We start from the raw sequence: 13,922 nt of genomic DNA on the forward strand, positions 1-13,922 counted from the left end.
GGGCAGGCTGATTAGTTCTTCCTGAACTCTGCCACTGGGTGGATGATAGGAGTGAAAGCTGGAACTGCAATTTCTGTAGTTCAAGGTGATCACATTTCTGGGCAGGCCTGCATTTTTGCCTGTCCATAATTACTGTTTTCAGAAAGGTTGATGACAGCTATGTGCAGAAACCTCACACATCATTAAGCCCATGTTGTGGTTACTCCTGCTTAGACAGCCACAGAAGGCTTTGGTTGGAGACAGTGAGTCCACATTCCCTGACTCGAAAATGTGTATGAAAGTGGGATCCAACCCTCCCCACTTTGTATCAGCCCCAAGTTCTCCTCGACCAATGATGGGAGTGCTCTGCAGAGTATGTGAAGAGTTGTTGTGTAATGAAGCGATACCAAAGGGGATGAAGGACGGAGCGTTTGAGCAAATCAAACACTCACCCCCAGTCAACTGACCTGGGTTTAATCCATCATCATTCTTTAGCTCACTCCACCACCCCAGTTCAGACATGGCTATATGCAAATCAGTCTGACCCTGTACCTCATGGGAACAGTCCAGCCCGAACAGCCAAGCCATGTCTTCCCTGGACCAGAAATAAGCATCCTGGGACCGGTTTCAGGTTCATAACCCTCATCAACCAGGCTATCTTGAATCCAGTGGCAAAGTGAGCAAGGGACCCACGTCTGGGCATACCCTGCCAACTTAGGGCGAACAAAGCGATACCAAAGTCCAGGGAGGACCTGGGCTGGTAGTTCGGGCTGGACTGTTCCCATAGGGCACAGGGTCAAGACTGATTTGCATATGGCTGGGTCCAAACTGGAATGGCATGGTGAGCAAAAAAATGATGGATTTAGGCCCAGATCTCTGTACTGGGGTGAATGTATGACATTGTTCTGCATTCTGTCCATCAACAGTTCTTTTTGCATTTGTCACCCCGAGTGGGACGGGTATGCTCAGACGTGAGTCCCGTGCTCTCCATGCCACTGGAATCAAGTTATCCTGGCTGAAGAGGGGTGAAACCCTGAAACCGGTGCTAGGATGCTTGTTTCCAGTCCAGGGAGTACCTGGCCTGGCAGTTCGGGCTTAACTGTTCCCATCGGGCACATGGTCAAGACTGATTTGCATATGGCTGGGTCCAAACTGGAATGGCATGGTGAGCAAAAAAACGATGGATTTAGGCACAGATCTCTGTACTGGGGTGAATGTATGACATTGTTCTGCATTCTGTCCATCAACAGTTCTTTTTGCTGTGTAATGAAGGCTGATGTCATGAAAGCCAGCCTCCCAGAGGTAAGGAGACATCACCTAAAGTGTGCACTTTCTGTGGGTCTAGTTGGGGGTCTGCATAATGCCTAGACGGTTGCCTGCCTGCTAAAATAGGGAAGGAGAGTACCAGGCCCCGCAGGAGTTCAGACTGACTAAGAGAGGAAGTCCAGCATGGTCTCAGTATAAGGAACACCCAGAGAAAGAAAGCAGTATTGAAGAGCGAGCCAAGGCGCATGAATGAGTCTCCTGATCTCTCTCTGAAGTTCTGGCTGAGAATTGCCCTCAAAGGCTTTACCAACTCAGATTTTACTGTTCCACTGGCAGCTGCTGTGGGCAGTAAGTGAATACTGCTCCTGCTGATGCCAGAAGCAAAGAAGATGTGCCACTGCTGAGTGGAACCCGGTCAGCCTGGGAGGCAACAACTACAAGTCGCCATTGAAGGAAGCCAGTTGGCCTGTGAGCTGCAGCTTCTGGAGAAGCTGTGACATGACCCGGGGCTTTCCATGCTGTGGCCATCCATCAATGCTAATGTGTCCCCTTTGAGTAGTATGAGAGGCCACAGCTGCTGGAGGAGCCAATGTGTATCACTCGTACCTACCACACTGCAATCATCCATCAATGCAGGTGACCAAGAGAAGACGGCACAAGAAAACAAAATGCAGACTACACCTGTCACAACACCTGACCAGTGAGATCCCTGTTTAGTACTGCCAACATTCAATCAGTTTTTCAGCAAAGTACTGAGATGTGCTCCAAAGAAGTTGAGCGCAAGTACTTAAGACTTTCTGGCCCAACTTGAACCTAAGGTAAGACTTAATCGACTGAATTACACATCTAAACCTGTGGATTCGAACAGTGACCTGATCTGACCCTCTGCCTAATTCTCTAGACTGTAATTGCAAGGCTTATCCAGGTAGAGATAGAATACTGGAAAAAGGGATGTGTAGCACTAACTGAGGATGTAAGCTTGGATACAGTTCTGTATGTTTTTCATAACCTGTGTAGTACTTAGTTTAGTTGCATAATTAAAGTACTTGCTTCTCATAAAGACTAGCCCTGTGATGGACAATAGGCTACTGTGATGGTCGGTTGGTTGATCTTGTCCCCCACACTACCTGCTCGCGAAGCCCTGGGCTGGTCACCCTCACTACCGTGAGAGCCAAGTGCAGAAAGGGTCATACATGGGCCAGTTTCCAGAGCTATAATAGGACAGACCCCAGTGGCAAACAGCTTCAAGAACCAAGGCCGGGGGCCAGTAGGCCCTGCCAGCCCACTTTACCTCCTACTCGAATGAGGTCTGACATCATACATAAATTATTCTTCATGTATAGACTAGCAAAAAAGATAACTGTGCCAAAAAAGCACACATAAAGGATTTAAATCTAATGGCTGAAAATGGTGGCATCAATCTGAGATCAAGAGAGACAATAATAGTTACCGCACATATCCCAATTAACAAAGCTGCTCATAATGATGGCCTGTGTTTAGCATATATTAAAGGGGGTTCTCTAAATTATTATGTTGTGGGTGTAGATGTTCATTGTGAACATTCAGAAATAGCTGCCTAGGATGCATCTGGTTCAAAATGTTCTTGTCAATAGAATTTTGTTTATAGATATTTACACTGAAAATAATACACAGTATTAATCCTTAGAGCCCGATGTATTAGCAGGAGTATATTTATTTGGATTTTCTTAGTTAATGATGGTAAGCAACCCACTGAATTGGGTTGATTCATTGAAATTTGGAGCTGATCTCTCAGGCTAGATTCAAGGAATTATAGCCTTCGCTCTCCAACTTACTCTGGGAACTTTGCCTGAGACTCTCATTTAATCGTTCTTCTGCCCAGAAAATAAGGCTTAGCACATTTCAACTTCACATTTTTTCAGTAGTGAAACTTGACAGGAAAAGTTTTTTTTGCTCTTTTAAATTAGGTTCTAATTGAATTCTAGTATAAAAAATGTATCAAGAACCATTCTACACCGAGAGTCGCATACGCATGGGTCAAAGGCCTATTGCTTAAAGAGAATTAACATAAGAATTGCAAACAGTGTTTTAATGTGATATAAGGGCAAATTGAATTTCCAAATGTTGGTGTCTTTGCTTAAAGAGGATTATGGCAAGTTCTAATTCTTAAAACAATCATGGAGTACTAATCTCAAATTAAACTAGAATATGTGGTTACAGATTTGAAGATATACTCAATAGGAAGAGCAACATTTGCACTTTGTTCCTATTAAGGTCGCACAAAGAAGACATTTCCACTTTACTGGATTTCCTCTTATTATTGTGAAATAGAACGTAAAAGTTATTCTTAAAGCTCAATTTGAACAGTGAGTAAGAACACGCCCACTCCCCAGTCTTTCATCACCGGCGCCTGTGTTTATGAGGTTTTCAAATCTCTATGGAGGACCTTGTAAAATGAAGTACAGAAATCTTTATAGCTTATACTAATCTGTTCTGGAATTTATCTAAGGAACTAACATAGGTGGGTCCAGTGAAGTAGTAAGTGTGTCATGGAAAGGTAATTAGTCTAGTGCCCCTGGCTGTGTGCTAAAAGACAGTGGTGAGTAGAGTGTGGTGATCCCCTAACACCTCTGGCTAGAGTGCCACTGCATCCGCGGCATTAATAACAAAAGATCCCCCTGCTTGGTTCCCAACACCTCTTTGACACATGTCATGACCCTCTGAAGTTTATCTCCTTACAGCTGTATACATGTATGCACAATTCTCCCTCCACATTTGAGATAGAACTGAACTGGCCATTGAATACCAAACAAGGGTTCCCATAATGAAAGAAGAGGACAGATTCCAAAGGGGGGCATAAAGTGGATCCTTCAACAAACACAGTTGTAATTCAGCAAGGGAACCATAAGCATCAAAAGGCATAATTAAATTAAATTAAAAATGTTAACAGAAGGAGAATAATCTGAAAATTTCCAAGGGCCCTATTGCATAAAGTGCCCCAGGGGCGCAATGGGTGTTTGCGCTCACTTTGCGCTCACTTTGCGCACCCCGGGGCACTTTGGTATTACAGAAGGTTCTGCAGACACTTGTGTGGCTCCCTCTGTAACACCAATAGCGCTGGTGCACATAAAGCGCCAGCGCTATCTTCAAGGGGGCGTTCCCTCATTTGCATGGGGGCGTGCCACATGCAAATGAGGGAATTCCTTTGCCTCTGTGCCCGCGCCGTATTACCGATGTGATCAATCAAGCCCTCAGAAGGCACACCGAAAGTGCGACATTTTAAAGGTGGCACAATGTCAGTGCTCCTCCTGAGAGCAGCCCTCTGCAAGTGGTAAAGGGGGCCCTATGGACCCACCAGATATACCCTTGCAGGCAGGTGCAGTCATTGATCTCTAATCCCCTTTGAGAGTGCAGTTGGGTTGCCGCCTGTACTGTGAAACACGGAGCGCTGTAAAGCAGCTGCTCCGTATTTCACATGAATGTGCTGCCCCTGGGGTACCGTGTGTTCATGGCTGCCTTGGGGGAAGCACATTCGTAGTAATAGGGTGCATTTTCATTGTTTGCGCCGGTCGCACCATTTTAAAGGTGTGCCCGGCGCAAACAATGAAAATGCGCCTACACCATAATACAGCCCCTGGCCGGCCAGCATTCCAGAAAAGTTATGGAGAACAAGTAAATCAGAAAAAAGGAGCCTTCTAAATCCAGGTAGGGTCAGATACCTCGTAGTAAAAAAACACTACAGGTTAGAGGCAGGCTAGGTCAAAATCCAAGAAACTAAAAAGCAGGCACAAGTCACACAATCCACAAAAAGGGCAGTGGCACATGGAAACAAGGAAAACACCTACTTTAAAGTGTGTGTTGCCTCTACTACCCTGATGCCAACATGTCCATTGAATGTTGGCAGGAGGAGAGCAGATACCATATTTTGCCCATGTGCTAACATTTGCGAGTACCAACAGATGATCTCAAACCATGGAGCCTTTGAGTTGTATCGAAATGTAGTAATTTGCCCCATTTGGCAGACAGAGGTGATGAGACCAATGCAGAGCATGCCCCTGCAGGTAAATTACAGCGCTGTATCTCACAATCAGTCAGATGGCGTCAGCATCAGCCTACAAGAACGTCTATTGGAACAGCCTTCTAACCTCATACAGCATGGGTCCCTACCAACCACGCCATGCACCACTATCTTCAGTGAGAAACCAGAGCACAGAAAATACCACCACAAAAATGAAACACAGCGCCCATCTTCATTAATCGCATACACAAAATAATAAAATAAGATTGAAGGACACATAAATGCATGGGCAGGCAAAGCAGAAAGTACAACATTGGGCTTCCTTAAACATAAATATTTTAGAGCATATGAAATAACTCCAGCCTTGGTCAATACGTGGTACTGCTTCAAAAGAAATATTGAATGCAAAAAATAATTACATAATGTAAGAATTTAAAAGCAAAATAAGATATTTTCATGTTAATAAAGGTGTTTATGTTAGGGAACATAGAAAACTGTATAACATATAAAAGACTCCATTATTGGATACGTTTTCTTCTATCAGAGATGTAGTAACGTTGATCATTGCCAATCTTTAAATCATGATACAATACTGTGCACTATGCAATTTGCAATGTTAAGACAAGGTAGATTCAGATAAATGGAGGACCATAAACCAACAGGGCATGCTTTTCAGGATGTTAATGTGATTTCTTTATATGCACATGATATTTATAGAGTCAGTAACTAAATTAGTGTTCATATTACCTGTAGGGATTGGTATTTGGAGAAATTAACTCAATAATGTGGACTTCCTTTTCCTCTCCTGTGCTGGGAATATGACAGCCCTGAGAGGGCTGGGGTTGAACATATCCAGCAAGATAATTCAAAGATAGAAAGTTCTTTTCTATGTTGCATGTAGGAGGGAAAACTGGATCTAAAAGACAAATCGGAATATTTTAGTAAAACTAAATTGTACAAGTTCAAAGGTTTGATATTTCTACTAACTAATGCAATAACATCTTTCATATACAAAACAATAAAGTAATCAGCAAGGAATACAAAACTCCTGACATCTGTGGCTCTTATATACTTTTTCACTAATCAATCTACATACACATAGATTCCGCAATACATGTAAACTCCTGAGGGAGTAGATTAGCTCTCATAACTCTACTTTAAGTTATAACTGTCTGGCATGGGCAAATGCTTTCAAACTTGTGTAATTGGACTTCTCTGGTTTGTACATGGCAAATTCAGTTTTAGCCTCACATTTATTAATTTAAAAACAACCTTTGTATAAAACCACATTCCAATGCTTTGTAATCTATGTCAGTCATTCTCTGGGATTTAAAATGTTCTCTGGACCCAACAAGGTTTTTGTTTTTCATCCTTCTTCACCTTAACCAATCCCCACCACTTTCCCTACCTTCTTTCCCCCTCCTACAGCAGTGCTTTCTGCTTTCAGTCAACACAGACAAGCAGCGCTGCACTGACAGGCTCTCAGTGGGTAATACATTTTGTTATCAACTGTTTCTACCTCATAGCCGTGAATTACCATATTTATAATCTGGGGTAAACGATAGAGCCTTTTCATGGAAGCCATGCATAACAGAATCATAGTTTTCACAGAAAGTGGTATCCACACTGTTGGAAACCGGGCAACCGGGTTAGCAGTCACCAGGTTCCCAGCACAATGGTAGCTTGGCTCGAGCGGTTGGGGGTCAGGCACCGTGTTAAGCGTACGTCACACCCTCACAATAACCATGCGTTCATCCGTTCCAAAAACGACACTACACCGTAAAAATTATGGAAGTCAAGATGAAAATATATATGTCTTTATCTTATTTTCTCTTAGTTGCTGGCTTCACATTATAAATACAATACAATAGGATTCTCCTTCAAAAGAGCAGGTCAAATAAACAATACTACTTCGAGGTTTCAACAAATAGGTTCAGGTCATAGTTAAGCAAGGAATAAATAGAGGTGCAATAAATACAGATAGCAAATAAATACAGTCAGACAATAAATACAGTGCAAGAATAAATTAGTGGAAGACAATAAATAAAGCACCTTCAATAAATAAGGTAAAGCAATCAATGACAGTTACAGATCAGATCACTTTCATGAGGTAACTTGGTCTTACTTTGCCCATATACCGCTTGTGGTCATTTGGGTGGCATGGGGGTGTCCCACCTAGATTGGTCAAGGCTGGGGCTTAAGCTGAGGCAGAATGAGGATAACCTAATGATCTGGCCCTCCAAACTACACAGCCCCTCACAGATGTCACTGCACCAGTCTCAGTTCACCCCTGGCACTCCCAGGCTGGTTCTAACACCCCTCTAGCCCCTAGAATGGTCTTTTAGGGCTCCACGGGGCCTTAGACGCCCTCTCTACCACTTACTGTCCCTTCCTCGACGATCGGCTCCGCTCGGCGCCGTGTCGACGCCGTGAGGCGGCTCCGGATCGATGTCGCTGGGCAGCCTCGACTCGATGTCGCTGGGCGGTCTCGACTCGATGTCGCTGGGCGGACTCGGCTCGATGTCGCTGGGCGGTCTCGACTCGATGTCGCTGGGCGGCCTCGGCTCGATGTCGCCGGGCGGTCTTGACTCGATGTCGCCTTCCGGCGTCGCAGGGACACGGTCTCCCCGCTTCCGGGTGTCTCCGGAGTGCGATCTCCACTCCCGACCTCCGACGCACTTCACCTCAGTTTCCGGCGACTCCGGTGGGCGGACTTCACTCCCCCGTCGACGCCTCACCTCGACCTCAGGTGACTTCCTACTCGACCTCCGGCACCTCTCCACGACCTCCGTCGGCGCCCTCACTCGACCTCCGATCACTCCCTACTCGACCTCCGGTGCCTCTCCACGACCTCCGTCGGCGCCCTCACTCGACCTCTGACGGCTCCGGGTACGGCGTCTGCTTTCTATCAGCGCCGCTTCTCTACCTCAGGCCCCAGGTCTCCAGGCTTCTCGACGTCAGGACTTCAGGAGGACACTGCTAAACAGGTCAGGAGCTTGCTGCTCTTCCTCTTTAAGGCCTGTTCCAAATATTCAGATCCTTAAGATGGTTCTTCTGGTCTTGGTCCCACACAGGGCTTTAGGCTGGGCTTGGTCAGTAGGGACTAGCATCAAGGGTGGGTTTCTGGACCCCACTCCAAGCACTGGTTTCCACCTCTGCTGCCTTACTCCGACCTCCTTCTATCTCTGTCCTCTCTCCTCCCCAGTCAGATGCCAACTGCCACTCTGAGATGGCCTCCCAACATTCTAAACTGCCTCTCACTATCACAGGATTCTAGAATGTTCCAGGAGGTTCTAGAAACCTCCAGTAAGTTCTGGTTATGTCACAGGTGACAATGGATGGCCACCATTTTGTGTCTCAGGCCCTCAGACAGAAGTTCCAGGGGTAGGGAAAATGGCTCCCTGACCCTGCATCAACACTAACAAGTCTGGTGGTTCCCAAAAAGGAAAAAATTATAATAGGGTTTGAGGCAGAAGTGGGACAAAATAAATAATGATGAGGAGGGACCACCCAAAGGGCTGACAGGTCTAACACACACCCATCAATTGTATAGACATTTAGAGTCCGTTAGACATTGATTGTTTATGACGATCTGAAGACTGTGCCGAGCCCTGAAGAAGTCCCTACTGGGATGAAACGCATTGGCTAAAAGGATTGTGAATATTGGATTTTAAGAACAAAACAAGGAGGTGTGTGGAGGGAGGGAAAAAGGCAGTGTCCTATGCTGAAAAAAAATATACATTGCTTAATGGTCAAGATTTCCAATGTCAACGGCAACTACTTTATCAATATTTTCAGTAGGTTTCTAGTTAAATTGCAATTTAGGTTTACAAAATGTATATAGATTTATAAAACTCACTGAATTTTTGCGACAAGCTTTGAAAGGGAACACTGAACAAGAGTTACGTTTTGCCTAATATGGCAGTCCGTATTAAAACAAAGATGGCCATTCAACAATACACCTAACAATGAATCACATTTTTTATGTGCATTAACAATAAATGATTTGGCAGTGAAACGTAGTAGAGATATGAATGAGTCGGGGTAAAGGCTGAAGACATGACCAATGTTGTGTCTAAATATGCACAAAGCTTTTTCTCCAATGACCGCCTGAATCAGTGCTGCATATATTGCAGGTCTTGTTCTTCCTCAGAGAGATTTCAGGTCTTAGGCCAGCCAAATATATCAAACCTCCTCCCTGGCATTTGTAGTGCAATCTCTACACTGCCTGTCACAGAAGATATTAATATCAATCAAGATTCATAAGGCCTTACCAGGCCAAAAATGAGGGTGGGGAGAATGGCTTCCTTCAATGTTTTACGATGGCAAAGACAACAAACCTCTGCTCCCCTTCAGGTCCACGAGGCACCATAGAAGTCAAGTTCTCTGCCTTGCCTCCATTTCACATTACCCCTCATTCTCTCACCGCTGCAAGTGTCCACCTTCCCCGGCTACAGGCTCACGGTACTGGGCAGTATCCTGATTTGGATGAAAAGCAGCTACATGTTTCACTCTTGAAATACTTGCAGTCGAATGAGGTACTAAATATAATTTTAAAAATCCATTCTAGAGGGCTAAAAAAGTCTCCTTCGTGAGGGAATATCTTGTCCTGCTTGTACTGCAAAATCACACCAAATAGAATCACACTGCTCTAATATCAGTAATAAAACAGAGAATATCAAACCACAAAATATCCTATAAACTCATCAGGGCAGTGGACGTTTATACAATAGAGTGCCATCGAGTAATCATCACAAGTCTACCTCTTAACAGGATGTGAGGGGTTCCTCAAACTCAACATGATTGGGCATATGTGAATTGCAATATTGATCCTGGTAATACCACCATAATAAACATTATTATAATGTGCTTTGACACAGTGCTGCATAGCACACATCTGCTGTTTCGAAGCGCTCTAACAGTTATTAGAGTTATCATATTTAATAGTATTTTTTGATCGATTTTCAGAAAAAAGAGAGTCAACCACCATGACTTTTCCCCGAGAAGTAACCAGCATGGGTATTTGGTCCAGTTTTCTTGACTGTATTTGAAAGAGGCGCCATGGGGTTGCTCTCACTTCTCAAAACATCAAACGTAACTCCTTGTGACTAGAAATATAAGGCAGTGTGGTTTTGAAACAGCAGTGCTGAACAATTTATAAGGCAGATCAGGAAGCGACACTAGTCAAAGTGAGTGGCAGAAATGACTGGTTAGCAGCATGGCTCAACCTCCTGTGAGAAGGAATGGTAGGCCTGAGAAATAAGCCTGTGGCAGGCCAACTGACAACTGAGAAAAACCAAAAGCTCACCCTCCACACAAGCTCTTACAAGGAGCAGGAGGCAGGGATCACTACACTATTTGCAGCTAACTAAAAGATGTGGTTTGATGCAACCCATGCATGACTTCAACTAATCTTCCACTTGCCTCCAGGGATAAACCTGTACACTCATTTCAGATGCTTCGAAGGCACCCAATTGGCTACCGGCTATGAAGAATCATTGCTTGGTAGTGCGGAATGCCCATACAGGAACATGGACAGGCACGCCCTAGAATCTTACATACAGTTACTCAAGTATGCATTGTATGATTATCTGAGTCAACCTATCCAGAGTGTAAGAGGGTCCACCACTGTATGTCCGATGCACTCGTTCTGGATAGAGGGATGAACTATTACCAATAATACTAAGGCACACATGTATGCATGCAATAGCGCACTGATAATATAATGTAATGTAATATAATATAATATAATATGATATGATATAATATAACCTAATATAATAAATGCTCCAAATGTACAGCATTTTGATTCTTGTAAAGGCGTGTGAAATCCACTAATTTCTGAAGCTGGTGAAGTAGCTCAGTGGGTATTGCACCATCTGCAGAGTGCTCTGTACAGGGTGTAGGCTACAGGTTAAGATATGTGCAGGACCAGTTCAGCTTTTGATACTTCATAGTAAAAAAAATGAACTAACCTCGAGATTAAAATGTGATAAACTTTGAACTTGAAATGTAATAACATTTGTTATAAAAGAGTTGGATACCTTAGAAGGGTTTCCATGCAGTACAAATACATATAATTGTTATTTTTAGTATTCAGTTAGATTTTCAGGCTATCACCGCCTAAGTAAATTAACGATTTATACTTTATGGTATATTTTCAGTAGATCATTCACACACTAGAGACATTAAATAATGAGAAGTCTTCACCCTTTATGGTCAACGGTAGTGGACTGAGATATTTTGACATCAAAACTTATTCTACAGGACATGTGGATCTTTGGCAACACTAATTGGTCCGGCCATCGCAAGCCTGCAGTTCTCATGCAATGCATTTTTGTACACATATGCAGGAGCCATGATCTAAAGTAAACAAGCATTGAAAATGCAATAGGTCTCGCCTTTGATTAAGTTAAAGCCATTTCCTTTGCTAATGGTATTGTATAGCAAAGCAAGTGGCTTTAACTTAATCAAAGGCGAGACCTATTGCATTTTTAATGCTTGTTTCTTTTTGTCAATGTGGAAAAGCATAGACAAAAGGCACTGGCAAATCTCCAACGAGAGATGAGGCTTATTGGCTTTAACAATGCTTCCTAGATAATGTACACCTACATCTAGCCATATTTTATCAGTGTTGGGGTATTATGATAATGCACCAATCTGTTAGATTCAGCTAGTCATCGTAATTGGTAGTCGTTCAGCCTGTCTCGTTTTTTTTCTGACCCCTGCAGGCCGTAGGCATTGAGGCAAGTATAGGTTAAGGAAAACGTTACATTATTTTTATTTACTCTTTTCTGCTTTCCGTTTAGCATAGTTAATTTTCATTTCCTGCACATGCGCTTTTTGAATCCAGTATATTTTTTATGCGCTTTGTCACGATTTCTTTGCTGCTTTTGGCTGAAAGATTTAGGTGCGTTTCTTAGCCCTTTACGCCACATTCCTAAGCCCTGTTAAAAAAAAGCTTTACTAGGTCTTAACTCAATTTATCAACCTGGGCATTTTAAAGGAAGCTTTGGCCTTGGCGGGAATTGAACATATGACCCTCACATTAGCAGTAGCAGTGGTGGTGCTGAGCTGCCTGGTGGTCAAAATAGGGAACGGAACACGGACAACGGGAAGGGGGTGGGGGGATGGAGAACACGGCCAACGGAAGGGGGGTGGGAACAGGAAACCAACGTGACGAAGCTTCTGATCAGACGCTTGGTTGCCATGGACAACGGGAAGGGGGCGGGGGATGGAGAACACGGCCAACGGAAGGGGGGTGGGAACAGGAAACTAACGTGACAAAGCTTCTGATAAGAAGCTTGGTTGCCATGACAATAGAAAACTATTGTCACAAGATGGCGTCGGACTGTCGACAGTCCGTACGTACACACGCATGCTATTAGGTTTGGACAAATGGCGAGAGCAGCCATCTTTGTCCATCCCTACGTGTGCATGTAAGGCTTTCGGAGAATCGATTGCAAAAGGCACTCGCATGACGAGAGCAGTACGTGCGCTGCTATCGCCAGGCGAGACCTAAAATTGGACCATTGCAAAAATAAACATGGAATGTAAGCAGAAATGAAGCAGAAGTTGGCCTACCAGCTCCTGCACTCCCGTTGGCTGGTTTTTAGACACAAGCGAAATGCCTTCATTCACAGTGAAAACGGCCAATGGCCTACGTGGGCTGCTCTAATTGCCCATACTGTTTGGTGAAGCAGACAGAAGAAAAATGTGAGTGACACGCAAACAGACGAATGTATAAAGAGGGCTAAGCAAAGGTCCTGTGAGTATCATCCTGGATTATGTGAAAAACACGAGGTTGGTGAAACAGCTACAGCTGTCCCTTTGTATCCTAATTGGCATGTAAAGTAGCAATTTCTAATTCTCCCCACCGAAATGGGAGCCAGCAGGTCTGTTTCAAACTCCACAAAACTACCTCAACATCAGTGAAAGAAAAGCATTCACTGTCCCGTCTTTACATTGGCAGAGGAGTTTTTTTGACGGACTCCTAGAGGGAGGGACATTGCATTGTCCCCAACTCTCTCATTGGGCAGGCCATAGTGTGGTGTCCCATGTTAGAGCCACCGCTAGTAAGAGGCCTAGTAACAGGCCAATTCACTGTGAAGTCTTGAACAGGAGGTGTTGGGTGCCTACCAACAGGCGCCAAATCAACAGGTTGAGGACAAACGGTGCTGCTCCTGTAATGCTGCAATGTAAGGTCCTGAAGAATCGGGAGATTTCAATATATAAAGACCTAACACCAGCTGGCTCCGCCTTCTCTCTAGAATGTTCCTCATGGCCTAAAGCAAGCGAGGGGTGTACGTGAGCATTAGCAGGCGACTGAGGCAAGAAAGAGATACAAATGATATGTAATCTTCCAGGTTATCGTTCTGTAAAGCACACCTGCTTTGTTGTATTTTTCATAATTTAAGCATCTAGTGATTATGTCACAGAGATGACCTTCATACGGGCTGTTTTTGGGGCAAGGTAAGGCTTGGTAATCATCTACGGTGGCTGAGAGGGGTTGCTAGTTTGAGTCCAGAAGAAGCAAATGATGACCAGTCTCACTGCCCTGATGTGGGGCAAAGGGTCAAGTAGTGATCATTTTTGCTGCTTCCAAAGTGGCAGCAACATGACCAATGTGCACGGCTGCACAAAGTCTCGGCACATATTGTAGCAAAACTCCCTCAAAAAG

General features: G+C 44.1%; 1 protein-coding gene across 2 annotated transcripts in view; it reads right to left on the minus strand.

Annotated features, from left to right (window-relative positions):
- Positions 1-13,922, minus strand: part of TGFBR3 (transforming growth factor beta receptor 3) — a 339,353-nt gene that overhangs the window by 120,542 nt on the left and 204,889 nt on the right. For both annotated transcript variants that reach the window (XM_085602172.1, XM_085602173.1), the window contains exon 5: positions 5,990-6,158. In XM_085602172.1, coding sequence (XP_085458298.1) covers positions 5,990-6,158 — 169 coding nt within the window. The remainder of the gene's footprint in view (positions 1-5,989; positions 6,159-13,922) is intronic.

The sequence above is a fragment of the Triturus cristatus genome, chromosome 4_2 (genome assembly GCF_964204655.1).
Source record: "Triturus cristatus chromosome 4_2, aTriCri1.1, whole genome shotgun sequence".
In the NCBI taxonomy this organism is placed as follows: domain Eukaryota; kingdom Metazoa; phylum Chordata; class Amphibia; order Caudata; family Salamandridae; genus Triturus; species Triturus cristatus.